Raw genomic sequence first — 26,724 nt, forward strand, 5'->3', positions numbered from 1 at the left:
CGCAATCTGCGTAATGTACGCTTTTTGAATTTTTGCGCAGCCTCCATTCGACGATTGCCGCACTCATTAGAAGCTGTCCCGCAGTGTCCTGATTTTTTGAAGAAATTTTGTGTTTATTGATTAGGAGTAGGTAAATATGCATCACATATCGATTATTAATCTATCAAGAATAGGTGGCATTGTTATCTAAAATAATCATCGCGAATATTCGATTATATCTTGCATAAATGATGAAGTATCAGCAACAGGCTGTTGCTTGCTGCTACCCCTAATGAATTAACGCCAGAATAATAGAAATTTCTATAATTAATTGAAATTATCATTTACCCGGGTTTAATAAAGGAAAATATACACGTTAACCTATTAGCGTAACATAAAATATGACATTATCGTATCAGATCGGTGCCGGTAGACAGACCTCAAAATGGCTACCGGTTCTATTCCGAATTTTCGATCTATCTAAAATCGGCGGCCATTTTGGTTTGCACTAAACTGTTCCCGCGCATTGAAATTTTTGCTCCGTGGTTTTTAGGAAAAAAACTATGCCAAAAGTGAGTGTTTCGTGGATCCATCGGTATGAAAAGGATCCTGGAAACAAGATCTAGTAAGTAATATAATAGGTTGAGACCCAATACATTTTTTACTCTAAGAAAATAGTAAAATGTATAGCATAGTCGATTACTTGTTTCAAGCTTGGGACACGGCAACCTCTACGAACCAAAAAAAAAGAAGAGACTGTGTTCACGCTGAATCCTGCTATCACAGAAGACGAAAATAACGTCGATCATCAACGGTGAGTGTTTCCACAATCCATCTCTTTTTATTCAATGCTTTATATTTTTTCGAAATTTCATACAAAGAGTCACAGAAATAAGATATCAAAATAGTCGTTGCACTGCGAAGCAAAATGATATGAAGTAATAAAGCAAATATGAAATTTGTTCGTTCGATTTCCGGATATTATATTTAAAAAGTCGAGCGCTTAAAGTGTAATTATCCGGTGATATCCGGCAATTCGTTTTTAACGAGGCTACTGTTGCCGTCCAGAGTGCTCTTAACCGAGATTCGACTATTAGATTTCTCGAGTATTTGTGGGAATTTCAACTTTTCCGAGGTAATATTCATCCCTTGTTCGCCGTTATCCTCGCTAAGTAGTTCCTTCTTGCGAGTTGCGAACAATTTCTCCTTAATTTGCGTCGTGGCGTGTTGCTTCCGGTTATGGTACTCTTTCCAGCAACATTGGAAGCTAGTGAACGCATTGTTCCAGATACACAGCTCCTCCACTGGAGGAAGAAATTTTATTTAACACTGACTGGCTTCTCTTGATTGCAGAATTAACCCTAGGAAAACTGAGACTGTCCTTAGAGATAACATTTTTACCAAATTAAAAACCAAGGAAGGCATTGCAAATAGGAATTATATCATTCTTTTATGGAACAACCACTTTCTAATAAGTAGATTGAGATAGAAATCACTTTCTAAATTGTTCTAAGAAAATCGACATAAGAACACAGGCTTTATAAATTGTTCTATAAAGATCAGAAGGAGAGTCTTCCCGAGGCTAATAAGTACCGTGTTCTTTGTACCGAATAAAATAATTGTCATGGCCAAGAACGCGCCAGCTGGCAACGTAACGTTAGGCAAAAGCGCGATGACCAGGTTCAAAATAGCTGGTCCCTCGCACAATGCCATTCCCTTCATGGTGTTCAGCAGCCATGGCACATAGAGATAAGGGATACCATACTTATCGCCGAGGGACATCATAAGCGTGGTTATCAGTCCTGCGGCTATATTCGTCACTAGTATCACGATCTTCAAATCTGCAAACAACGTGATACTTTGCTGAGGACATTTTTCCGCTAGATAAGCGAAAGAGGGCACTCGAGTTCTATCTAGACTATCAAATAATTTTTAACAGCATCGAGATATCAGTTCCGAGAAAGAGAAGTTTAGCACAGTTCGATTAGAAAGTTTCTTGGATAGGGGAAAATAGGATTCGAGTAGATTGAAGTTTGCCGGGATAAAGACACTCGAGGAAGGTAACGTTCGAAGTCTCGTAGGTGATTTATTATTCAAGTATCGTTACTGAAACTTCGCCGGAAAAGAGCATTAAAGGCGGCGGATTTGGTTGTTGCGTTCCCCAAGGGGGTTCGGCCTCCGGCTTCGAACACGATCGAGCTGAGACAATGTGTCGTGAAGCGGATTATAGCCAGGTATAGCGCTCCTACCTGCGATAACGTTAGGTATATTGATCGCGAACATTAAATCGGGAGCATTATGCGAGAATCCGGGCAGTACGTTTGTACCTTGCAAATGGACTTTTTAACTTCGGTTACTTTTCGTTCATTATCTTTGGAGCAGTTTGGAGTCTCTTTCAATTTAAGTGCCATTTTTTCCGGATCTGTTTCTTGTTTGGTTAACTTATCCACGTGTTGTACGTCGCTCGGCCGTAATAAGTTAACAAAGAAACACGCAATCTGCAATTTCACGTCGGTGTCGCAATCGCAGTCTGTCCTTTATTGAATACACGAACGTGTGTCTACACGGTGAACGTTTTACAATAATTTAAACGGCGAGGAATGGCAGGCGACATTAACTTGACTGGCTCGAGAAAGTGAACGGCTAACGAGATAGCCGAGCCTGTTTATGGAACAGACAAAACACTTGCAACCAATTGTGCACGGTTAGAAAGGACAGCAACAGTTCGTCGCGTTTCACGTGGAGCCCGTCCAAAAATACTCGAACACAGAACACGATCACTTCGACGATGATTACGCACAGTTGCATTAGCAACCAGGGTGTATGCAGCATTGGGTATTCCTAGAACAATGCAACAGCGCTCGATACCGTTCAGTTTGCAGAGAAATCCTGTCGAAGCCACTTACGGTTATCGCGCCTAACACGATCAACGTGTAGTGTTCTATCCCCAGTATCGAAGTCATCAGCTTTAGGTCCCTTTCCACTTCTAAGGGAACTAAAAAAGTTGCCAATCGTTAGTGAACGCGATGTTATACAATACGGTGCAATACGTAGGGATTTTTCTGAATGGGAGTTATCACTTTGTTAAGTGAGTTCGAGAGGTCCCAAGTGATCATTGAAGTTTTTAGGGAATTCGATTTCTCAATTTTCAGGGATTCTTAAAGGAATTTGGGGTCTCTTCAAGAAGTTTGTGAAATTTTAAAGAGAAAAGTGTTCTGCAAGGAATTCGAAGGATTCTCGAAGATCCAACTGTGGAAAACTGCGGTCTTTTTAAATGAATTGTTCAACGTACCAGATTCCTTGGCTCTGCAATGGGATATTTGCTTCTCATTGTCAGACCTCGTCACGGAGTTGCTATTCATTATTCGAACAATATCGAATGCCGTAATGACCTAGCAATTCATATCATTGTTAGCATTTCAAGTTGCAGAAATCGATACTCGGCGAACGAAATCAGCGTAAATATTCCTTCTACTTTCATACGAAGCTAGCGATACACATATACGAACTCGGTCAGCGTTCATTTATGCAGAAACAATTAATGGGTATTACGATCGACTAACGGTCCCAATGAGGCCCAGCAGGATCACGAAGATCGAGTGTCCCATCATGTAATGGTCGCACAGGTTGCACGCCAGGTATCCGATCCGCTAAAAAGAGGTCGCAATCATTATCATCTATTTTCTCGTCAATATCCACAATCTTCTAATCAAAGCATGATTGACTTCGTCGAATTTCATCGTGGTAACAACTGCAAATTCTAGTCATGCTATTCATTCGAAATTAATAACAATTAAACTTCGGAGAAGCGACTGACTAGAGGTCCACCCGGCTCGGTAAGTTTTCGTCTATTTCGGATTCTCATAGTGGTTGAGGTTAATTAAATAGACGGAAGTATTTTCTTAATTTTATTTCCACTAACGTGCACGCGTTGCCGCGCGAAGGAGCCAAAAAGCTAACTCTTTATTTCGGTAACGGGGTTTTCAAAATTGTTTGATCGATCTCTTCGTCTTCTATCGTTCGAGATCTCTTTCCCACGACGAGGAACACAATACCGTGACGTTAAAAAGACGTGCGATCGTGTGTACACACACATACACGTCGAATCATCGATATTTACCGAATTTCTATTGCTCCCTATGATCGATGTCACAGAGGAAAGCAGGGAACGTTTCCGACGACGCGCCATTTTCTATATTTTTCTGTGTTTCAAATTCACCGAAAATTTGACCATTTTTTACGGGGTCTTTATTACCGAAATTTGCCTTGGCAGGTTATACAGTACAATTTTCCAAATTCACAGATCCTCGCGAACAATCTGAATAACGACAAACACATACTCGACCGCGTTTCACTTCAGGCAACAATTTCGGCCATTTTCGATGTTCATAAAAATACAAAAAAGGAGTAAAAATACACACGATGAACTATCATTTCGATCAGATCGCAAACGTGTTCGGGAACCAGGCGACAGTAAGTCGAAATTTATTAACGACAGTCCGGTAGAATTTCTTGCTACGCTGCAATCATTTTCCTCAGAGAAAAAGTCGCGATCCCCATAATCGGAAAATTGGTAAGTCTTACGCAGAGCTGAAAGACAAAACGTTCGTTAACAATAACGTACACGAGAAAGAAGTGCTGCGAGTTTGTCAAGCTTTATTGTTGTCCACGTGTGTCCTGCTGTTGAGTTACCACAGCATTTTCCATGGCCGAAGCGAGTTTAGCATCCTGCAAAATGGCCAAATCGTTCAGGGATACAAGCACAAGGCTGTGGTCAATTTGAGCTTGGGTTATTCCGCACCGTACTCGTCGGTTTGCTTCCTGGCGATCGGTATGCTCGCCTATTCCCTTGTCTCGGTGAGAAGCACTATGGTTACTTAGGTATTACCGTAGATTTAAGTACCACGATCTCCTGTGCCCTTTTAATTAACAATCAGCGCATTGCTCGTTGAACGAAATCGTAATCAAATTAATCTGTTATAAAGAGATGGTAGAACAGTAAGAACAGTGGATTCGATAGGGAAAGTATCGAAGTTGATCAATAATGAATTGTTAATCGCTACAGAAGAAGCCACACTGGAGCCTACCATCGATAGTCCTCTATCTGGCTGACATGGTGTACGATATCAGTGGCGTAGTAGTGGCGATTTGGTTGTTTTTCACAAATTTATCGCTGCCAACAGCCGTGGCTTACGCGACAGCATCTATAATATTGATGCGTACGTTTCGATTCCTTGACTTATTAATCCTAAAAAAAAAAGGAACTAATTGCAAACAGGACAATTTTTTGAAGCAGATACATATTTTTAGAAATGATCTTTCCACCGATTAATACTTCCTCGATATATTTTCACCAGTCGCAGATATCTGGATATGGTTAGGCGTGCTCAGACTCTACGAACAACGAACCTTCAAATAACCATTAAATCTCGGACAAAATTCAAGGAAAATACAAAACAGACAATCGTTTCGTAAGAATGTTTCTCCATCCTTTATATACTACAATGTACACATGCTTGAATAAAGAAGTGAATCGTCAAGTGATGAGACTGTGCGAATCGGGATCGTCCTTGGTCAGGACACTAGAGTAGACAGTGGGACAGTCCAAAGAATCTGTTGAACACTTTGCACCTGTATCGAAATTCCTTACCTCTGGGCAATAATATAACCTAAAATTGAAAGATCATAATCAATCTTTCGATCTGGGTCACCGTCGGTTCGAAGCTTGAAGATTTATTAAAATTGTCGAGGAAAATTCGTTCGAATTTTGTTGCAAAAGATCATTCGCTTGTTTCTCTATCGGTTTGTGAATTCTCTGATACGTCTCACCTGGGACAGTATTTCCTGAGGGCCTCGTTAATCGTGAACTTGCCGTCGAACTTCGTCTTCGATATTTCCTGCACAAGAAATCCCATGAACGCCTGACAAGGCACCGCGGTCGCCTGAATGTCGTTATCAGGCTCGATCGTCGCCAGCTGATCGGGCACGCAACGATCCTTCTCGCCGCTGAAAATCGCAACAGGTTTCACGCGTTTCCCCAAAAAACGATATCGCTTCTGTCGCCGACACTCACTTGCACAGGAACCGTTTCACGGTGTCCAGAGCGCAGAACATGCTCGGCTTCACCGCGATTCCAGGAACGCTCCAGAGCAGCTGCGCCTTCGCAGCCAGTTCGAGAACATCGTCGTCCAGACTTTTCGCGACCCTCGACAACTTCGAGCTGAATCGATACGATTAGATTCGGTGGAACGCGTTTCACTGCATCCGCTCTGTACAGAGTAATGTCTCACCCTTTGAAGAATCTGCCGACAGAGAGATCGACGGTCTTTATATTGGGGTTCGCGATTCTCAATCGTTCCTTGATGCGATCCTCCGGAGTTGGCGAGGATCTTTCGGCTGGACGCGAATCAGTCGCGAGAGATTCGTTCGCATTTGTGCTTGCTCGAGTTTCGATCGGATCGTCCGGTTGGTTCCCAAGAGGTTCTTCTCTCAGGAGATTTATTAGATGCAGCTGTAGGTTCGGTTTGGATTAGTGTTGCGACGCGAAGCGGACGGGGTTTAGTGGTTTGAATAATTACGCTCAAGTCGGGATGCTTGCGGGCTGCTGTCTCGACGTAACAAAATTCCCTGGTGGACCAATTCCGGTGACCCAGTTTCAGGAAGTACACGTTCGACGACTCCTTGACGTCCAAGATTCGGCTGGTTTCGATTCTGAAATTGCGATCGCGTCGCTGCTAATTGTTCTGAGACGCGTCGTTCCTAATTGGGATGCAATTTGATTCTCCCAGATCGAATTTCTCGTTTCATCTCATAGAGAGCTGTGCAATCGACCGCACGGTATCGAATGGAAAGCGTAAATGATTTTGTGAACGCGTTAAAAGGCGAATCGTTATCTTCGTTATCAAGATAATTAGATTAACTGCGAGCGATAAGTGCAAACGATCGAACTGCAATTGTCGTGCAATAATTCGAATCATACCGACACCTGTTTCCGACGACGCTGGGCAGAGAAACGGCTACCATGACAAACGTCAGCAAGACCATGCTGGCGATAATTAGGCAAACTGCCAAAAACGCGCGGAATAGATCCGCCGGCCATTTCCTCAGCTGGTTCACCACGCCTTTTATTATCGGCGTGCCGACGTCTTCGGGAATCCCTTGATACCTCGCGTCGTAGAGAAGCGAGACGTCCTCGCCGAAAGGATCTACGAGGATTTCCAATGATTGCGAGTGCTCGCGAGGACCGTCGCGGCGTGTTCATCCGTTCAAAGGACACACGAAACTTTTCCGAAGAATATATATATGTATCACAAACTGCGTTTCGTATCTAAAAATATTCGACCGCCCGCGCTGCGGTAGACTCGAAACTGCGGATTTGATGCATTTACGTGCACGCACATAATTTTTTGCTGGCGTGTTCCATTTTACCTTCGACTAGCTCGCTCTTCGCGAGGATCATTGTTCACGTGATCGAATATTTTTAAACCGTAGCGTAGTTTGTGTTCGTGATTTCCACAGCGACTTACCCTTCGTGCTCGGCATAATGTTCGATACTTTCTCACTGCTAATATCGTCCGCGTCTCCGGCCCGTTTATGCAGTTAGTACCGTTCGCCAAGTCAGCATTTCGCAATAATTGGCCGTATTTAAATTGAGTCACGACGGGCCGCCATGCTAACGGAGGTGCGCGGCCGGCATAGTGTACAAAGTGGAGCATCGGATACGCGCTCAATCACGGAAAAAAACATGCGATCGTACGCATGAAGCAGGAATTCTCGCGACCGGTAAGGTTATCGTGCTGCTCGCGATTGTTTCGATCGGAGCGTCGCGAATTTCGCTGGATTGCGAGCCGAATTTCTCCGCGGGACGCGTAATTAATTAACGAACGACCGATCGAAACGTCGGTAATTCTACGCACTCGAAATTCATGCAGTCTCGTTCGCTATGCTAATCTCGTACTTCGGAACAATAAAAGTACGAGGAAAAATACGGGATTTAAAAATAGCATTGCGCACGTGATCGAGGCGAAAGCAAACACTGCGATTCCGATTAATCGTTGGTTCCACTTAGCACCGACTTCTGAAAGCGAGACAGATAAATCGGAGGTGAGGATAAATTCGAAATGTCTTTATTACAAATAACATTTTCACAATTTACGCTAGAAGTCACGATGGCAGGTGTCCATGACTCCGAAACAATGGAGTCATCGCTGTGACCGAGGTTCTCCAGCGTGCTCCATCTAAACGATCTCAGACTGATTGCTCGGCGATCGATCCGCGGATTCGAAATGATCGCTGATTCCTGTCGAGCTCTTCGCTTACGATAACCTGGAAGCAATAAATATGAACGATAGCGGTTCGTTCGAACGACGAAATTTCGGAGATTGACATCCCAAAATCCGAACACTTGTCCTATGAACGCGCTTGCTTTCACGACAACGGCGAATTCGATTGATATCGAAAAAGGATGCGCCATCACTATTTCGTGATCGATCTGCGCGGGAAGCACGAAAAGGCACGCGAATGACTCGGATCATCGTGCTCAATTCCTCAGGCACTAGATTACAAAAATATAGTTTCTGTTCTTGCCGCGCCGAATCGGCTCCGAATCGCTATACCAAGGCGGAGCAACGCCGATTTCGAGTTCCCGCGTCCAGCCGATCGTCCGTTCGATAGAAAAGATCAACACGATCGATCATAAATCGTTCCTCCGCGGAATATCGTAGGGCTAACGTGTCGGAAAAGCGTCGTGTCGCGTTCGATGCTAGTCCAGGAACGCCCCTAAACGAAGCTTTCGGGAATCTAACGCGCTAAAAGGGAAGAGGATCGCGTGCGAATCGACGCTGAATTACGCTTGGAAGCTTCGCGCGAACCGACCCGCGGTTTTCAAATCGATTTAGAGTAGAAATGATAGTAACGCGAACTCGAAACGGCTCGAGGAAACTATCGTGCGAATTAATTACGCGAGAGAACTAAATACATTCTGCTAGCTTGTGCTGCGGTCCTTCGACCCTCGGCTAATTTCGTTCCATTCCTTTCCGGCTTCGAACGATTCGGTGACGCGAAATTATCGCAAAATACGGTACAGTTTGATTGAATTCCTGCGTCACTGGTATCATCGGTGTCAAAGCGAAATTTGGTCTGTCCAACGGGGCAAGTCTGTTATATCGTTTGTTAAACGTCGAGCTCAGCATTGGTTTCTAGCAATTCGAGAAATTAATTTTTTCTTATTTGTACACGCCGCAATCACTGCGCATTCATTTGTATTTACTCGTCGTCTCGTTGCTGTTACTTCAAATTCGTTTACAAAGATACGGTCTGCTAGTCGCGAGCGTTACTCGATCAGCAACAACTGAATCAGCAATTCAAACAGGATCTCTCGACCGTACAATTCTACCTTCCCGAAACCAGCGACCGGTCCTAATCAGCTGGAACGCGAACAGCCGAGGGTTGAGCAACGACCAATTACGGATAGCTTGTTTCGGAAGTGAGCGCTGGTCCGACTGTATGTACAACACGATTGCACTGGCACTTGTTCGGAGAAAGGCACACGCGGTTGGCAATCGTTCGTGAACAACGAACCGTTCTCCCCGGAGTCCTCTATAGTTCAGGAGTTCAAACGCTCGTGTAGGAGACCGGTTGTTTCGCGACGACGCTCTTCTCCCTGTTCTGGGGAGCACTGTTCTTCGGGGATTCGTCGCTGTCGAGAGAACTATGGTCGCTGTTGGGCCTGGACAGCGCCTCGTTCACGTCCTGCAGCTGCGCGTTCTCGTAGCTTCTCCTGTTCCTGGTGATCGTAGCTTCGTGGGGCAGCCGAAGATCTTTTCTGATGTACTCGGGACTCGAGTTCCACTGGCAATGAGTGCCTTCGTAGAACCCCGACTCTGGCGAGAGATCGGACGTCGGCGAGATCGCGGTCACTGGAATCGGCGAAGGGGATTGGCTTGGAAGCTTGGGTGACGAGTACTCCGTTGGCGATAGATTAGGATCCGATAGGGAGGTTCTATTACCCTCGCTGATCTCCTGAAGACGCGGAGCTTGCTTCGGGAACTTCTCCATCTCGATGGTCAGTCTGTCGTCGTTCAAGCTAGGTCTTCCTCTCAGTTCGTTCTCCTTCGTCGAAATGTTCCTCCTGATCGCGTTCAGGCGTTCTTTGCTACCGGTGTGTCGTCTGGCGACCGTCAAACTTTCCCTGGGCTCCAAGGGCCTGTCCAAAGGTACCAACAGATACCTTCTGGACCCGTTCAAGCTCCTCCTGGATCCGTCCAGCGACCTTCTATCTTCCTCCAAGCCTCTCAGGATGTTTCTATGGTAGAGACTCCTTTTGGAGCACCTCTTCTCTTCGTCTCCCAACTGCAGCTTCATCGTAGTCCGTCTGCTACCTTGCCTCAACAGAGGACTGCTCTCTTCGGAGGTCTCTGGCTCCTCGTAAATGATCTCCCGACTGTTCTTCAGGATCTCTCTGTTGACCGCCTCGGGTAGATGTTGGAGGTCTATCTCGCCCATCACTTGGATCCCGTCAGGGTCCACGTCTAGGATCTTGTAGTGGTCTCGCGGTGGTCCTTGCTGGCTAGAGTCCCTGTGAGCGTTTCGATAGGGGGTATCTTCGACGCTGGCCTCGCTCCTCATGCTGTCCACGTGCGACAGCGGGTGATGATGGTTCGGCAGGATCATCGGAGGACGATGATGACCGCAGTGACACGGGCCGTCCGCGCAAGACTCCCCTAGGAAGTCCTCGTCAACTATCACACCTGGAAAGCAGTCTACTACTTAGCGATCTAGGGGATACGACAGTTGAATACGCTTTGGTCCCGATTAATTAAGACATCATCGTGGGCAAGCTTTCGAATTCTCGAATGTTTCAATTGTTCGATCGTTCGGCGTCTTTCTCCGAAGTTTGAACCCAACCCCTTGGACAGTTTACAAGAATTAGTCCCCGAATGTTAATCGACCTGGGAAACGCATGCTAGTTTCGGGGCCCAGGCCACGGAAGAACCAACCAACAGCAACGTACACCCCGAATGATTATACAAATGGCCTCGATTGGACACCGGGTTCACCGATCGCCTCGATCTTCAGCAAGGCCGCGGTGACGGACTCAGGACAACACGAGAGACAGAGACACAAGCTCGACGACGGACATTGGACTCCCCGTTCCGTCGCATGTCTAATCTTATCTCAGGGTCAGGATCTTTGGCTTCCCCACGAACGTTTGCCATTCGATCGTCGGGATTCTGCGGTCCTCTCTGGCGGAGTCTATCGGCTCCGATTCGCTTCCTCGCAGGGTGCTCGAACGGGTCAGACTCCCGGGCAGTCGTCGATCGATGGGATGTCGATGTGCAGCTTCGAGGAGCCCTGGGAGGCGTGTCCCTGCGGGAGCATGAACTCCGTGGCGTCGTTCTGGTTGACGGCGGTCAGCACGATCGGCACGGATTTCGGCTCGCTAGGGACTTTCCGCAGGCCTCCATCTACGGGTATAGATCCAGCACCAACAGTCAGACAAGAAACAGGGCACCGGGAAGCTGCGGAACAAGCCCGAGGAGCAAAAGCGAGGTGAAAAAGTTAGAAGCGAAGTGGCGAGCAGAGATGAGAGCGAAACCAGAGAGGCGTGCAGAAGAAACAGAGAGAGAGAGAGAGAGAGAGAGAGAGAGAGAGAGAGAGAGAGAGAGAGAGAGAGAGGGAAGGAGAGAGGGAGGAGGGTCTGGTGGATGCTATCGATTAGTTTGATTCGCATGTGCATCCCAATTAGCGCGGTTGGCTGGCCTTGCTGTATCGTTAGTGGTTGTTTTGCAACGAGTCGCATCGCTCGTTCTCGATGCCATGCCGATGGGCAGTTTTAATTGTGCCGGACATGCCAGTCTAGCGGAACTGCGACGTTGCTCGAAATCCTGTAACGTGCAGCGAGAGCTATCGACCAATTTTAGTCCAGGGTTAATCACGCTCGAGCTGGCTCGCTGGAGCACGTGGTGATCTTGAGAACGTGAATTGGTCGACGGGGGATCGCGGTATCGACTGTCGTCGTTCGACAAATCAGGGACGATTCGATTTTAGCCAATCTACGATCGGATTGGATAATGGCCGGCTAACTCGGACCCTGGTCGCGAGTGCTCTTCGACGAACAGCTGTATATCAGCTATAGATCAGCCCCAGATAGCCATCGTCGAGGAGCAACGAAGCCACGCCTATTCCGAGCAGAAAAGAGACACTCGGTCCTTCGACTTTCGTTGCTCCTGGACGCGATCTAAAACGCTCGGAACATCCAGATTCTAAAAGATCCAGCTAGTCTAGATTTACCACGATCGGTCAGGATCGCTATACTCACCGTTCCCATGACGGAGCTCCTCCTGCACCTTGTAGAACTCTGCGAGCTCTCTGCCGCAGCATAGCGGCGTGTCGACCTGCGTGGTGCTGTTGAACAACGAGTAGTCGACCTCGTAACCCTGCCTGTCCTTGGAGTAGGTGACCATGGGCTCGAACCGGTGTCCCCAGAGTATCTCCTGCGGCAGGTAGCTGGACCTAGCCTGGGTAGTCTGCCCGGTGGACTCGATGGTACCTTCGAGGATAGCGACGACCTCGAACCTGTCCGTCAGCATGTCTTCGGCAGACATGGTGTAGAAGGGGGACTCCGAGTTGATCTTGTGGACGATTGTGGTGGGCCAGATGAAGAATAGGTTGCCGTTCTGGCCGTCGGTGCCAACGGCGAGCTCCTGCTGGTTCTGCGAGAGCACCTCGCCCTCCTTCGTGGTCCTGGTCCTGATCACCTGCGCCCTCACCGCCGCCCCGATGATGTGGCTCTTCCGCATGTCCCCGACGCGGAACATGAAGCACAGCTCGCCGTCCCTCTGGCAGATCACCGCGTTCCTCGAGAACAGCAGCGTCTGCGTCCTCTGCTTCGGCCTGCTCATCTTCGCGAACACTATGCCGACCATGAACGCCTGGATCATCACGCCGGCGATGCTCTGCACGCACATCACGAAGATCGCCTCGGGACACTCCTCGGACGTCGAACGGCTCCCGTAACCGATCGTGTGCTGGGTCTCGATGCTGAACAGGATGCAGCTGGTGAACGAGAAGATGTTGTAGATGCACGGCGTCCAGTTGTTCTCGAGCTGGAACGGCGGCAAATGCCGCTCGTCGAAGTCACCGTGGGTGAACGCGATCAGCCACCAGATCACCGCGAACCCCAGCCACGAGAGGATGAAGCTCAGGCTGAAGCACAGCAACGTCCATCGCCATTGCGTGTCCACCAGGGTCGTGAAGATGTCCTGGAGGAAGCGCAGGGACCGCCGAGAGATGCGAGACTGCAGCACGTTGCAGTCCCCGTTCTTCAGCACGGCCCGGCGACGCAGCTTGCGGGTTGGTCCTGCCCTGTAACGGCTCCTGCAAGATCCCAGGCCCCTGCTCAGTCATCAATATCAGCACTTCAGAGACACGATCGTTCGTAGAATATTTAGAAACAATGGTTGTTAGGGGGGAGAGTCGAGTTATCGGTGAAACTGCGTGGATGGGAATCTTCGGAGTATTTCGCGGATTCCACGATGCATTTCTTATTTGATAGAATATTTAGAACCTGGTCGAATGAATCTTACGTAGCTGGAAGCATGAACACAAAGCGCAGATACCCTAATGACTCTTTCATTAAATAGATAAGGGTTCAAAATAAAAGAAAAATAAAAAAAAGACAAAATAAATGACTAATAACGAAACGGATAAATTGTACGTAGTTTGAAGAACGAAAACGAGGGTGTACAGACCCCGAAGACTGTTCAGAGTCCAAGAGCCCGATTAGGCACGCCGTAATCTTAGTTAACATGCGCACCAACCGACGCCAATTACGTTTTCTACGCTAATCTCGGACGTCGAGAGCGGAACTCGATTTGCATGCGGCTGACACGAGATGGAAAACGAAGGATCCGTCACCGCGTCGATTCCAGTCGCATCTTCCAGCCGAGCTATGTAACGTTGCTTGCACAATTCGACGGAATGCATTATGCTCGTCTCCCGAAGACTGGGTGTTGGGGACGCAACGAACATGGTGTAAACGTTGTCACCAAGGTCTCTTAGGCTCGACGCAACATATGCAACTCGATAATCTATTCTCCCCGAGAGATCATAGCCGATTAGAATAACAAATTCCGTGGATCACATTGTGTTCTGGATTGCTGGATCGATACCTGTATCTTTTTCGCTGCGAAAAAATTATTTCAGCGACACGCCCGCTTCGGAAAACCATTTATCAACGCTCCGACGCGTCTATATCTATGTTCATTTAAAATTTCACGCGACACCTAGGAAACCGTCGATGGGCGAACAAGCTTCCTTATAAAGAAAATAATCTAGACAGCGATCAAAACTTTTCTTACGTGCAGCCGCGCGAAGATCTAGAGGCACGTGTGCAGAAAGTTTGATCGCTTAACAGTTTAACTACCTTTTAAGTAATAATCCCCCAAAGAAGTTATTAGACTAAACGGCTCGGAATAATTTGTCGGTCCGTGAACGAATAATTGAACGGTTCATTGAATAATCGTCGATTAATATGGTTTCTCGAGACGGTTAAGCGACTACCGATAGACGAAACGTCGAGGTGCAGTTGCCGGGAGTATTTGCAAGGTGATCGATCGATCGCGTGGACCGCGCGGAACACGGGTTTCTCCGGGGTTTCAAGGGAAATACTCACGATGGATCTCTGCGCATTGTACGTCATCGTTCTTGAGCCTTTCCACGACAAGCCTGAGCGTCCCGAAATCACGGCAATTTAGCTGGTCGAACCGCACCGCGATTAACACGGGAACAACGGCGGCTCGATCTCGACCCGACCCAACTTCTCCCAATCACGCGGTTTATCGTGGACCTCGGCAAGACTTCGACCGGCAAATATATCGCTGCGCCGAGGAATTCGCGGGCTATTCACACGATCGGTCCGGCCCGGCCATAGTTCTCGCTCGGAACCAGTCGACAAATGATTCCCGGGCACGTCGAGAGGGCTCGATCAGCCGTTTTATCGCCACTGTTGCCATTCATGGCTACTGTCAGCGTTGTTTGCTCGCCGAAGAAACGCCGGACACACGCGTCGCTTAGTGACGACTTCTTAATCGGACCTCGATAAAGTAATTAGCCGGCGACCGTTGCCGCGAGTGTCGACGAACACACGGGCCCCGTTTCGTTGTTTGTGCGAGAGAAGCTGCGCTACCGTCACTGGGATAAAATCAATGCGACCGGTTCGATGATCCCGTTCGTACTCCTCCCTTTCGGACGGCCAAAAGGAAGTCGCCATTGTGACTTCGAATGATAACCGACCGCTATTTACCAATTTATTTATTGCCGTGCGCAAATCGACCGACGACACGCAGTGAACTCCGACGTTTCGGTCGGCTGTCGTCGATCGCCAACACGTCTCCTTCCTTTTTCGATTCGTAACCGGAATTCTCGTACTTGCGAAAACGTTGCGATCGAATTGTCTCACTCGTGCGAACGATTTCTAATTATTCGTGTGCTTATCGTCGTGCCCGTCGCACAGAACATTTTCCGGAAACAATGCGTCGAAAGGATTTCCGTCGCGCGTATAATTTCGAAATACGTTATCTTTGTGCTTTTATCGTCGAGTTCGCTGAAGCCTATCGCGTTGGAAAATAATCGTTTCGCAAAGGAAATAATAAATTAGAATTGGCTGTGTTGTTGTGCTTAACGTGCATTATGATCCAGAGAATCTTCTAATTCACAATCTATCAGAGAATTCCGCTCGACCTCCGCACGATTCTTCGAGATATCGGCAGGTCTCGGGCCGTTATCATAATCCCATGATAAGGCTAATTGCCGGCAAAGTGACTCCGAGCCACGGTCGCTTCATTAAACGTTCTACAAGGATGATCAGTTTCCACCAGCTGATTCGTGAATTAATCAGTAGCCAGCCATAAACGATCCGACATAACCAGATCCGAAAGATTGTCGCGCGCGAGCTGACAGCTCCGCGCATTAATCGTGAGCATTAATGAATAATGATTAATCTCGAGATTCCGTGCGATTCGCGCGGAATCTATTGCGCAGCGAGAATTCCCATCGATAGACGATTCGAGCGTGACGGAACGTGACTTTACCTGCTGCGAAAGGACGAGGTGGGACTCTTCGGCAGTTGCAGGATTATGGGAGTCGACGGTGTCACCGGAGTCAACAGATTTTGCTTGTCCTCGGGACTCGAGGAGGACGTTGTCACGCTCAGCAGCGGACTCTTCGGAACCTCCGCGTTCATTTTAGCTTCCTCCAAACGTTTCTCCGATCGGAAATCGATTGAGAGCTCGATTTTATTCTCCGCGAGCTTCTCGACTCGCTTTTTAATTTCCTTAATTAATTTCCCTTTACTTTCCCAGCCCTCCTTCGATCGCACCCTTGTGCCGGTTCAACGAAGAGTTTAATGGTACGCGCGCTTCGATTTCATCTAGCCTTTAATTTCCTGAATTTATTTCTCCTCGTCTCGCACTCTGTCCTCTCCGATTGTGCCTCGTCCACTCCTTTTATTCGATCGTACTCTTTGCACTCTTCAATTTATTTTCCCTTCGCAGACACTGTTGATTTTACATCTGGATCGTGCCAACGTTCTCTGGCTCCACCGCCTAGATCCCCTTTATCGATCACCGTTCCATCAATTTTTCTGCAATCGGGCGAATCGTTCAGATAGCAGGCTTATCGGAGAAATTCGCACGTGAGATCCCCGTTTAAACTCTGTTCAAACAGTATTTCGATCCGCGCGCCGCTCGATTTCTCGGAGATAAAAATTCCCGGCGAGGTTCCTGATCGCGGTATATTATAGCCGCGGCGGAAGCGGGTCGTCCGCCAGGTTCAGTAGCCGTGGAACGAGAACGTCATTGCTTCCCTCCCGTCATTAATTATCACACTTCACCGACCTTTCACTTATCGCGGCCGATCTTCCGCACGCTTATCGCGCTAATCGTGGCCGAGTCGAAAAGAACGGTATACATCATTTTTATCGATTGTCTCTCTCCTCGATGATGCTACTCAAGGATCCGTCGATCGGCGATCTTCGTCACCGGCGTCTTGAGTACACAGCTGGCACAATTCGAACAATCGTTCTCCAAAACGATTTACCGTCCCGCCGTTTCCCAATTAATTTAGCCGTATCTTCTCGATCGGATTTTACAGAGTTCACTTCGACGAGAATCGCTTCGATCCGAATGTTTCTTCGAGAAATTCCCGATATTGTTGCAAAGCGTTTTCAAGTCGATTCACTTTGTCGATGTTTCACTGCCGCAGCCTGGCTTTATCGATGATCCTCGGTTATCGAGCAACTTCCTTCATTTTTCTCGAAGATGATCGTTGGCTTCGATGATCGGTTTCGAAGACAGAGCTGGTCGCGACGGTGGATCGCTGACTAGTTTGCTAGTGGTGGATCTACTGATGTCCGACGAACGAGGCTGCTCGTCTTATACGCACGAGCCAATACCTGGCCAGCGGTCTCCACTTATCAGTTACTAACAATAACGTTTGCTCTTTCCATTTGCGGGAAAATGGGCTGGTTGCGTCATGCGGTACACTCGCGGGGGTATGCGAGTCCTGGCCAGGATACCTCAGGATCTCTTCCCCACTCTGGATCGGTGATTTCACTCCGGCGAAGTTTCAATTAAAAGCAACTTCTTTGAAATTTCTAGACGATGATTTTAGACGATGCTATATTTCTCTAACTATGCATAAATGATCGACGCCGAACAGATAGGAGTTTCTTAATTCTTTCCATATCATTATCGCCATTGTACGTCATAAGATCGAACTTCTGAATATCCGAGAATTTCGCCGAAGAATATCCTTATTGTTCAACGATTTTCCGGTAAACGAATGATTGAATGTTAAACCATCAAGCTCTTATCCCCACGAATCAGCAGCTCCTAATGGCCCGAAGCACTCGGCGTATCTTGATCTCCTCACCTCTAATTTGTTAAACGACACTCGCGGCGGAGGAACTCGCGGCGTTTCGCGTCGCGCCTCGAGCTTCTCATTTACTTATCCTCGCGCGATTAATTGTTGTCTGCGGGATCACGACGGGATGATTCGCTTCGAGGCTCGATCTCCACTTTGAATCGACTGTCTTCGACTGGTCAGCCACCACTCTTGTCCCGACAGAGACGACTTGTCCTCTATCGGCCAAGAATAAGGCTTCGCGCGCCGGTCTTCGCACACGCGTCTAATCTTTATTGCACCGATCTGCAACGATCCGATGACAGCAACCTGCCGGGTTGCGTGTCTCTCTTTGCTCGGTACTTAGACGAATTACTCAGGAAAATGGCATTCGCCGGTGTGTCCTATCTGCTTCGGCTGCTTAACTCTTTAACGAGCGAATTCCTGAAAGTCGTGCTCGCCGCGCTGAAAATTAACGAGGGAAAATCGTTACCCGGTTGCTCGGTCCATTGTTTCCGATTTTAATCGTGCAACAAGAACCGACTGCGGTCTCGCAAATTCTCTCGCGCACAGGAGACCGATATCTGTTGGTATCTGCTATCCGTTCCCGTTTTCGAGCAAAAGTTTCGCGATCGCGATAACGCGCGGCTCCCCGAGCGTCGTAACGTGCGCTATTAATTAAACGCTGTTCGTTCGATTCTCTTCTCTCCTCCGTTAGCTTTTAAAGACCCTTGATTTTCGCACTGTATTTAGAGCGCACGTGCGATTCGAACGCAGCAGTTTCTATCGCCGAATAGTTGAGTATACAATAATTTGAAAATAGTTAAACGAGATGTTGACTACGCGTTGAACACGATGATGCACCATCGACTTGGTTCGACTGACTGAAAGTCGGAGGCATGTCTTATCAAGAGCGAGACATCTTCTTATCGGAATCGAGTTACGTGAATTCGCTCATCGGCCGCGAAAACCGTCACGAAGCCGGTCGATCGAAGAGCGTCCGTGCAAAAGGAACAATTACGTATCGCCGATGCTGACGTTCGGCTCGATCTCTCTCGCGCTTGTGCAAACGGAGAATTTGTCAGATAAGAGTCGCCGATGCGAAGAAACGACGGGAATCTCGATCGACTAATGCACGAGATGAAATCAGCCGGATCGAAGCGAAAAACAGATCGACGCGAGAATTTCGAAGATGGATCGTTCAGAAAAATGTTTGCGGCTAATCGATCGTGTTCGCGCTAAGGTATAAAGTTGCACGGTGTAACGGTCCCACGATCGCGGGCCTTTCGCGTTTAATGGGCCAACGGTACCTTTGTGAACGACATTTTCACGCGTGATTCACCCTCCGCCGGCTAATTCGATCCATTGTCAACGAATTGGAGCTTCCTTGGAAAGAAATTCGAGCCGGAAGGGCTCGATCAACACCGGTGGAACGGTGAATCGCATTAGCCGCCGGTAATTTATTCCGCGCGCACTATAATGGCGCTATTCCATAGTGGACGAGGTATCGTGTGCGTCGTTTGTAGGCGTCAATTGAGAACGGTACTAATTCTACCGAGCTCGCTGCTCGAAAACTTGGCCTGCCGTGCTCTTCTACGACTGCCCGCGAAATATCTTGATTACCGATCTCTGTCTCTCTGTCTCTCTCTCTCTCTCTCTCTCTGCCTCCATTATTTACCGTAATTACCATCGACTGCTATTTCCTAACAATAACTCATCAATTATTCCCTCTGGAAACATTTATTTCATTACCGACTGCTTCGTTCATCAACGCGGAAGCTGTCAACCGTCAGCCAACAGAAGCTTATCGAGCAAAATTAATTACCGAGGTAACACTCTTGATTACTCTTCGTCATTTCCCTCAGAAGAATCTGCGATCTGACTATCCCACGAACGTAACAATAGATTTCATTACAAAGACAATAGTTTCTACGTTATCGAACGCTGCAAAAGAGGCGAAGTTCGACGCGAGTCTCGCATGTGCCAGATTAACCGGGAATTACCCACGAACCGGGACAACGCCTCTACTTTCCTCGTACACAATGTTGCAGTTCGTTTCTCTAGAGCCGCGGTGAATTCTATGCGAGATCGGGTTGTTGTAATAAATCGTATTCTACCTCGTCGAACAAAACCAACCAGTTGTTCCGTTTCTCGCGTCGCCGGCCAGAATCGGATCTCGATCGCGAACCCACGGATCTCGCTTCTCTGCCGGAAGAGCCGGCCGATTTCTCGCGGTCGGACATGATCGACGCACAGTTTTCAGCGAACGACACGATTAAGAGCCGAGCGTTAATGCAATCATCGGGTGCAAAAGCTCACTGCCGGGCCGGGCCGAGCCGAGTCTCGCCGCGGGCTGTCCGAGCGCGTCGTCGCCCGCTTCGATAACGAGCTTTTAATTAAACTAACGAGACCGGACGAGCCGCGAGGCTGAGACGCACGAAGATTTTTCGTTTCGACGACGACGCGCCACTCGGGAGTTTCCGAGGAAACGAAAACTTTATTCCCCCCCGCCTCGAGTACTGTGTGCTTTTCGAAATTACTCAGGGATCGCTGTTTGTCTTTTCTTCGATTAATATTCGATTAAGGGAGCCGAGCGATTGCGAAATTCCGCGATCCTCGAGCTTCGGGCTGCCGGATTTCCTTAGATTGTAATTCATTCGACGAGTATTTAATCGGGAAAACGAGAAGACGATTCTCGTATTTTTCTTGGAGCTCGAGACTCGCAAAACTTTCTGTAATTATCCGGAATTTTGTTTCCTTGGATCGATCTTTCGTTTAATTGGGGAGGATGCAGTTTTCTTCGACGGCAAAATATTTCAGGCTGCTTCGAACGATCAGTCCCTTCGGAATTTTAATCGTTTCGATGATCGTTCAATCCGATGAAGCGACTTGGAAATTCCCGAATTTTTCTTGCAGCTCAGAATGTTGTTTTTCTTCTCGATTACTCGTTTTAACCGAATCGAAGAGGATGGCGGTCTTCCTCGACGCGAAAATCCCGCTTCTCGATAATTCTCTGCTTGTTCAACATATTCGAAGTTCTTCGGCTCGCGTCGTGAATTTTAATCACTCTTTTGTGAATTGCCATTCAATTTCTAACAATAAACGACAATGAGTGCGGCACAGACAAGCGTTAGGTCACAGGATACCGAACTTCTATTTCCATAAGCGGTTCAGCGCATGGCAATTTGTCACGACAGGCTTGTTAAGCGTATCTGTTGCACGTTTAATCTGTACAGATAAGTGTGACGGATTAGACGCGCGGTTGATAATTGGTTCGCCACATAATCCTCGACGGTCTAACATATGTATATAATTTACATCGGTCCAGACGATACGCGCGAGTGTGTTTCATCGGTATTATCTGCGGAGTACATGCGATCCTGTAACGCTCGCGTAGAATCGCGCATATCCTTTCGGAATCCTCTAAATCGAATTCAAGTTCAAACTCGAACTTCCTGGCGTCGACGTCATTGGGAGATAAAGCGGAAGAATCGGCGAGAAAATCGCGGAGTTCCGCGAGGTATCGTCTTTCCAGCAGGAAACGCGAAATCTGATACACGGCGAGGTTTCATTCCGAGTTTCCGCGATTAATTCTGACCGCGATCCACGGATTAATCTGTTAGAGACGGCCTTTCGGCGCAACCTGAATTACTCCGACGCTCTTTGTTCGCGTTTCCCTCGGGAAACGACGAACACGTTCGTTTTACACGGCTCACGAATCTTCTGGCCTTCTTCGCGCAGTCGTCGGTTCAGTCGATCGCGAGATCGGTGACACAAATAAATCAGAGAAGCATCAAATATTTGCAGCGAAACGAAGTGATAATTGATAAGATCGAAGCGATTACATGTCGAAGACATCGCGGATCTCACGGATGCATCGAGAATTCTTTCCCAGCGACGAGACGACACCTCTGCTCGTAAATTCGACAAATGCATTCTAAATTTCCGTCACGAGCGAGTTGACAGCAAAAATGGCATGTCGCCGCAATAAATAATTAAAAGCAAAGGTGTGCGGAGGATCGATGGACGCCGGGAGCCCGCAGATGGGAAAGAAATCCTCGGGCATCAATATTCTCGGCGAATTAAGGCGAAAACGTGGCAGATCGGCGAGCCCCGGCGAAGGACGGGCCGCTCATTTGCAAATTTTGCAACCGCCTGGACGCGGGCCGCATGCGAAACGCGGTCCCGCCGCTTGATAAATGACGACGTGGGGTTTGCCGAACGTGAATTACAGGTAAAGGGTAAACACAGACGGTGTTCTGCGAGCTTGGTAGTCGGTGGACAGAGGCTCGTTAGTCGGACACGCGGCCTCGGGGACCTCGTGAAAACGTACGGCACCGGGTCTCGCCGGGACATTAATAGAACTTTGCTCGATAAATTGCACCTGTCTCGCGTATTAAACGCCGCCGCCGGTAAATATCGTCGACGAATGATAATAATTATGAACGGAACGGCTACGCCTCGAGCCGTGTCCCTGTGCCCGTGGAATCGTTGCGGGAGAGAAAGTATACTCGTTGGCTGCCGAACGATTACGAGCCTTCGTAACTCGAAGATCACGGTGGTCTTTCTTCGTCGATTTATTTTTATTCCGGTCTCGCTACCTGTCGGATCGTTACCGCAACGTCTACCGTATTTTCCCGAGCCCTTGGATCTTCGAACAATTTCCTAGAACCTGTTTTTCCAGATAGACCAAGAACTTCACGCGGTTCTTCACAAAATCGAGTAGACGAGCAAGGCTATTTGTCAGTCATCGAAACGACGAGTGCAGAGAATTCTGCTCGTTTTACAGTTCGTTAGTGGAAGTTAATGCCTCCTGTAGAAGAATCGCGTCGTCCGGACGAATTAACGTCCCGATTTTTGAGAAGAACGGTGAACAATCGTAGGCTTTTCCGATTAGCGTCGGCGTTGTCAGCGGATCGGTGTTTTTTCTAGCATTTTCGCCGTCTATTTCGAGCGGCAAACAGCATCTGGCGCCAAAGGAACTCGGCAACAAATCCCTCAAACAAAACGTGAACCGCTTTCAGCCGAGGACGATTCATGCGCGAGATACACTGCCTTGGGAAGTAGCCACGTGATGCTTAAACTGTTCGCGACTGTTTTGTTTGGTAATTGTCGAGCGATTATATCTGGTTTGTCGGTAATGCGTTCATTCTTCGCATGCTAAGTGGACGTTTCCGGCCGTCTTCGACGCACCTCCTTAGTTTCGCGATTCGGTAAATGAATAGACGGTTCAACGAACGATTTTTCTATCACTGATAAGCGCTGCGGGGACAGTTAACGCGTTACCAAGTCGAAACGTACTTGAAGAAGGCTGGATCGGAGGTAGAAGAGTAGCTTAAAAGTCAATCTCTCTCTAAGAGTCTAAGAGCCTAAGTTCGACGTCGACGAAGAAGCGAATGAAGAAGAAGGAGAAGAAGATGATCTAAATTCATCCGAAGAACAATCTAGGATCGCGAGAGTGCAACGAGTCCAATGAATGAAGGGAAAACAGTGGATTTAGACTCACCTGGTGGAATCCTGCCGACCAACGCCACCGATGCTGCTGCTCTGGGTGCTAACCCTGACGAGGGTGACGTTCCTGGGCAGGCTGGACAGGGTGCCGAGGTTTCGTTGGCCTAACAAGGGCGAATCGGCAGCGACAGGGTTCTCGGGTACCGTCAGCTGGCCTTGAACCTCGGTGTCCTTCTCCTCCTCCTCCTCGATGGTGCCCGGAAGGCGGAACAGCTTCTGTGGCTCCTCCATGCCGATCTTTCACTTTCCACATAAATCAATCTCCATCGGGAACTCGAGGATTCGTCGTCTCTTCTTCTTCGTCTTCGTCTGTTCTCTTCGGCCCTGTTAGCGGTCTTCTGTGGGAACCAACACGTCCTCAAGAACGATACCCCTTGATCCTCACCTGATGGACGTCGCCGGGCGACGATGACTCACGTCTGCTGGCCACCGAGAGCAACGTTCCGTCTCCTGCCATCGTTTCTTCGTCTCCGTCTCCTCTCACTTTCCACCGGCATTCGCACCGCCCTTCCGTTCCTGGAATCCCGGCATTCCGCGTACCCTACGAGAAACAATGTCACAACGTTAGTCGAATTCGTATCGGACGCTCTTCCTTTTGGACTTTGGATCGCCATGAAGATGTTCGACGATCACGAAGAGGAGAGGGGATTTACGTAGATCGATATCGTGTTACTTCAGACTTTCCTGTTTACAAATTTTACGAGAAATTTAACCGGCGAGCCCGCTACGAACAATTTACTCGATCGTGACGATTAGTCTGCAGATCTTCATGCAAAATGAAGTCTAGGTAATGATATTGTTTTGAGATAAGCATCGGATTTTTGCCTCGACTCGAAGAGCGACGTATCCACGTTTTTTTCAGATTTTTCTATTTTGTCTCTCGATGAACGATCAACAGAATTTTCGGAATTATCGTACACGTTTGAATCACAGTGTGCGAAATTGAGACAAGAGACCGCGGGTTAACGGACGCCGATAACATTGTTGAATGGTTCTTCGAAAAGCAACGCGTTATCGGTTGTCCTCGAACCGTGAAAGTTCGCCGATTTCGTGGACGTTTCGACGTGATTTCATTTCCACAAGAAATTCTTAACCGATGGATGAGTCACGCGTTCCGTTATCGCCCGGGATCGTAATAATTACAAGATCGCCGCTGTTTTTCGACCGTTCCGACATTGTTACGAAAGATAAGCCTTCGCTCGAGAATATTTGCCTCGAAGTATCTCTGTTTCTCTTCGAAAGAAACCAGAGGTAAAGAATGCTTAACGACTGTCCCGCGAGTAGAAAAAAAAGCCGAGACGAACACACAGCGTACTGGGAAAAATGACGATGAATTAGAACTTCGATGAGCGGTCGTATAATTATTTTGTAGATTTACAGATTACAACGAGTCGTAATCGCTGAATCATCGAACGAATCATCGCGCGACGTTTCTCGCGACCGTGGTAATTTTTATCGGAAGATGGTTTTGACCTGTTTTGAAAATGTCTCGTTCTATCTATCGATCGTCCGTCGTACATACATCGAACTCGATGATGTTTTAATTACCGTTGCGAAACTGTCGACGAGACAGAAACGGATAATCATTGTGCAAACAGATATTTATAACAGATAACAGATAACAGATCTTGTCTACCACGGTAACATAAATTACGCTCTCTGCTTTTCGATCCACCACGCCATCCTCATAAATATTCCGTTATCGTGCCACCGCCGCCTATCCGGGCTGTCTGAACCGTTCTCCGGGAGATCGACAACGTCTCGCCTTCATTTTCTAGCGAAAGATCCATAGATCAAAATGCGGGACCGTTGCTCGCGGGTACGAGTGAAAGTTCGGCCCGTTATTCGAATCGTGGAGCAACGATACGCCACTATTCCCTCAACGTTTCTGAATGGAAGGACCCGAACGTTTCGCGGAAACCGTAAATTACGGAAAGTCGGAGACGAGTGTGACTTAATAGTTGCGTGAAATAATCTCTACTAACATTCGAAGCGAGATGCAACAATATTATTCGCAAGCATGTCGACATCGCCGAAAACTTGTTCGAATTTATCAAACACTTCTGTGGCAAAATCTGGGCGCACGAAAATCTAGAATAACAAAAGCAAGATATTGCTTTCAAAATTGATGATCCAGTTAATTGTATCCAGTGATAAAATTGGAAAAATGTTTAAGTGGAAGAAAAACGATCCGAGGGAAGCGGGAATCCGAGAAAAGGAGAGGCGATTGAGAAGTATAGTCAGGCGATTCGAGTGAAAAGCAGAGGGTGCAAGATCGAGGAGGACGGCAAAGATTTAAGTAGAAGTGGATCCTCACTGATCAGACTGGTCGGTCACGGGGGCTCGGGCGATTCTCCCCTTGTTTCCCTGAAGGAGCAGCGCACGTAAGCGCGTCGCACTCGCAACTGTTTCGTTTCGGATTCGCGGCCGTTGCACGAGATTGTGCGAACGGATGCCATGGCGTTTACCTCTTATGGCGGGGATAATGCAGGCACACCGTGGCACATACGCGCTCGAACACGCGCCGCTGCCGCCTGGCACGTGTGCCAGCCTGCGAAACAACCCGCGCGATCATTCCGACGCGGAATTTCGCCGGATGCGGACCATGTGTCCCCGACTGCATTTTTATTTCGACACCGAAACCCTGCACGACTGCTCACAAAATTGCAATCTCGCGCTGCGCTTCCCCGCACATTCGAAAATTCCATACAAATTTCCCCGATGGTCGAAAAGGGATCGGAGTCTCTCTCCGAGTTCTCTCTCCGAAAATATTTTTAGAAGACTTCTCGAAGCGCGTCGTTCCTTCGACCTTAATATCCAATAAATTATCCACTATTATTATTAATTATCCAATAAATCGCAGAACGGAGAAAAGGCTTCCTGCACTGATAAAATGAGGAATTTCGAACTGCATTTGAATAAAATATGAGGAATTTCAAAGCGTTCATAGCCTAACGATCTAGCGAGTGCAGCAAGAAACGCGAACTTTTCGAGGCTCGAGCGTGCATTCTCTCGATTGTTCGTCGAGGAGACGATCGCGCGGAGTAGAAAGAAGCTTATTGATAAATATCTCGGGTCCCGCCGCGGCGGGCATAATTGCGCGTGTAATCGTATGCGTGGTCGTTTGTGCAGCGCGATTCAGGGAGAAGAGGGACGTTTCCGGTAGGGAGAATGCAGAAACCTGCGCGCGCGAAGAATCGTGTCTTAGGTTGGGCTAGCTCGACGTTGCTCTTAACGTTGAAATTCACGTGCCGAGCCGCGGATGATCCGTACCCGTTGATTGCGAGGCACGTTAATCGTTCTGCCCGCAATTACGGTCTCGCGTTGAAATTT

At 47.9% G+C, this 26,724-nt stretch overlaps 6 protein-coding genes across 20 annotated transcripts in view; 1 reads left to right on the plus strand and 5 right to left on the minus strand.

The window, feature by feature from the left end:
* Positions 1-794: 794 nt before the first annotated feature.
* Positions 795-2,436, minus strand: LOC143258716 (uncharacterized). The gene is made up of 4 exons (XM_076525202.1): positions 2,307-2,436; positions 2,087-2,228; positions 1,587-1,820; positions 795-1,283 (listed from the first exon to the last, which is right to left on the minus strand). Exons 1-4 carry the CDS (start codon positions 2,388-2,390, stop codon positions 994-996), a joined length of 750 nt encoding a protein of 249 aa, XP_076381317.1. The 5' UTR covers positions 2,391-2,436; the 3' UTR covers positions 795-993.
* A 42-nt stretch (positions 2,437-2,478) lies between these two features.
* Positions 2,479-5,064, minus strand: LOC117226061 (uncharacterized). 2 transcript variants are annotated; one of them, XM_076525203.1, is made up of 5 exons: positions 4,604-5,064; positions 3,543-3,629; positions 3,272-3,371; positions 2,886-2,974; positions 2,479-2,820 (listed from the first exon to the last, which is right to left on the minus strand). In XM_076525203.1, exons 2-5 carry the CDS (start codon positions 3,588-3,590, stop codon positions 2,623-2,625), a joined length of 435 nt encoding a protein of 144 aa, XP_076381318.1. In that variant the 5' UTR covers positions 3,591-3,629; positions 4,604-5,064; the 3' UTR covers positions 2,479-2,622. The 2 variants fall into 2 exon arrangements, with proteins under 2 accessions (XP_076381318.1, XP_033335921.2); XM_033480030.2 differs by lacking the exon at positions 4,604-5,064 and adding an exon at positions 4,100-4,183.
* LOC117226062 (uncharacterized) lies at positions 4,363-5,519 on the plus strand. 3 transcript variants are annotated; one of them, XM_033480032.2, is made up of 4 exons: positions 4,363-4,452; positions 4,519-4,836; positions 5,045-5,198; positions 5,290-5,519. In XM_033480032.2, the coding sequence occupies exons 1-4, from the start codon at positions 4,402-4,404 to the stop codon at positions 5,358-5,360; spliced, it is 594 nt and encodes a 197-aa protein (XP_033335923.2). In that variant the 5' UTR covers positions 4,363-4,401; the 3' UTR covers positions 5,361-5,519. The 3 variants fall into 3 exon arrangements, with proteins under 3 accessions (XP_033335923.2, XP_033335924.2, XP_033335922.2); XM_033480033.2 differs by having other exon boundaries at positions 5,337-5,519; XM_033480031.2 differs by having other exon boundaries at positions 5,045-5,519.
* Positions 5,447-8,002, minus strand: LOC117226058 (uncharacterized). Of its 2 annotated transcripts, none has more exons than XM_033480026.2 (7): positions 7,506-8,002; positions 6,965-7,184; positions 6,558-6,690; positions 6,270-6,490; positions 6,053-6,199; positions 5,809-5,985; positions 5,447-5,648 (listed from the first exon to the last, which is right to left on the minus strand). In XM_033480026.2, exons 1-7 carry the CDS (start codon positions 7,519-7,521, stop codon positions 5,516-5,518), a joined length of 1,047 nt encoding a protein of 348 aa, XP_033335917.1. In that variant the 5' UTR covers positions 7,522-8,002; the 3' UTR covers positions 5,447-5,515. The 2 variants fall into 2 exon arrangements, with proteins under 2 accessions (XP_033335917.1, XP_033335915.1); XM_033480024.2 differs by having other exon boundaries at positions 6,959-7,184.
* An 81-nt stretch (positions 8,003-8,083) lies between these two features.
* Positions 8,084-23,622, minus strand: LOC117226056 (uncharacterized). 5 transcript variants are annotated; one of them, XM_033480012.2, is made up of 3 exons: positions 23,387-23,622; positions 12,299-13,374; positions 8,084-10,727 (listed from the first exon to the last, which is right to left on the minus strand). In XM_033480012.2, the coding sequence occupies exons 1-3, from the start codon at positions 23,620-23,622 to the stop codon at positions 9,592-9,594; spliced, it is 2,448 nt and encodes an 815-aa protein (XP_033335903.2). In that variant the 3' UTR covers positions 8,084-9,591. The 5 variants fall into 5 exon arrangements, with proteins under 5 accessions (XP_033335903.2, XP_033335905.2, XP_033335907.2 ...); XM_033480014.2 differs by lacking the exon at positions 23,387-23,622 and adding an exon at positions 16,071-18,297; XM_033480016.2 differs by lacking the exon at positions 23,387-23,622 and adding an exon at positions 16,071-18,296 and having other exon boundaries at positions 12,299-13,356.
* Positions 23,623-23,704: 82 nt separating this feature from the next.
* The window catches only part of LOC117226057 (ATP-sensitive inward rectifier potassium channel 12), a 33,872-nt gene continuing 30,852 nt past the window's right edge, over positions 23,705-26,724 (minus strand). For 6 of the 7 annotated variants that reach the window (XM_076525184.1, XM_033480020.2, XM_033480023.2 and 3 more), the window contains one exon: positions 23,794-23,932. The gene's annotated coding sequence lies outside the window, so the exon portion shown is untranslated. Of the gene's footprint in view, positions 23,730-23,793; positions 23,933-26,724 lie in introns of those variants that run through there. The other variant, XR_013034402.1, reaches the window with a different exon arrangement.

This window comes from Megalopta genalis, chromosome 11 (assembly GCF_051020955.1).
Source record: "Megalopta genalis isolate 19385.01 chromosome 11, iyMegGena1_principal, whole genome shotgun sequence".
NCBI classification, from domain to species: Eukaryota; Metazoa; Arthropoda; class Insecta; order Hymenoptera; family Halictidae; genus Megalopta; species Megalopta genalis.

Bases quoted from the DNA above. Each gene is read 5' to 3' on its own strand.
- LOC143258716 (XM_076525202.1), bottom strand. From the start codon at position 2,390: ATGGCACTTAAATTGAAAGAGACTCCAAACTGCTCCAAAGATAATGAA. The intron at 1,821-2,086 runs GTAACGATACTT...CGTTGTTTGCAG, and splicing joins TCTTTTCCGGCGAAGTTTCA to ATTTGAAGATCGTGATACTA. The intron at 1,284-1,586 runs GTACAAAGAACA...TTCTTCCTCCAG, and splicing joins CATGACAATTATTTTATTCG to TGGAGGAGCTGTGTATCTGG.
- LOC117226061 (XM_033480030.2), bottom strand. From the start codon at position 4,168: ATGGCGCGTCGTCGGAAACGTTCCCTGCTTTCCTCTGTGACATCGATC. The intron at 3,372-3,542 runs GTTAGTCGATCG...ATGAATTGCTAG, and splicing joins TGCTGGGCCTCATTGGGACC to GTCATTACGGCATTCGATAT. The intron at 2,975-3,271 runs GTACGTTGAACA...CAACTTTTTTAG, and splicing joins TTGCAGAGCCAAGGAATCTG to TTCCCTTAGAAGTGGAAAGG.
- LOC117226062 (XM_033480031.2), top strand. From the start codon at position 4,402: ATGAACTATCATTTCGATCAGATCGCAAACGTGTTCGGGAACCAGGCG. The intron at 4,453-4,518 runs GTAAGTCGAAAT...CATTTTCCTCAG, and splicing joins TGTTCGGGAACCAGGCGACA to AGAAAAAGTCGCGATCCCCA. The intron at 4,837-5,044 runs GTGAGAAGCACT...TAATCGCTACAG, and splicing joins TCGCCTATTCCCTTGTCTCG to AAGAAGCCACACTGGAGCCT.
- LOC117226058 (XM_033480024.2), bottom strand. The intron at 6,200-6,269 runs GTGAGACATTAC...GTATCGATTCAG, and splicing joins GTCGGCAGATTCTTCAAAGG to CTCGAAGTTGTCGAGGGTCG. The intron at 5,986-6,052 runs GTGAGTGTCGGC...TGCGATTTTCAG, and splicing joins GTGAAACGGTTCCTGTGCAA to CGGCGAGAAGGATCGTTGCG.
- LOC117226056 (XM_033480012.2), bottom strand. From the start codon at position 23,622: ATGGAGGAGCCACAGAAGCTGTTCCGCCTTCCGGGCACCATCGAGGAG. The intron at 13,375-23,386 runs GTGAGTCTAAAT...ATGACTGAGCAG, and splicing joins GGTCGGCAGGATTCCACCAG to GGGCCTGGGATCTTGCAGGA. The intron at 10,728-12,298 runs GTGAGTATAGCG...ACTGCTTTCCAG, and splicing joins GGAGCTCCGTCATGGGAACG to GTGTGATAGTTGACGAGGAC.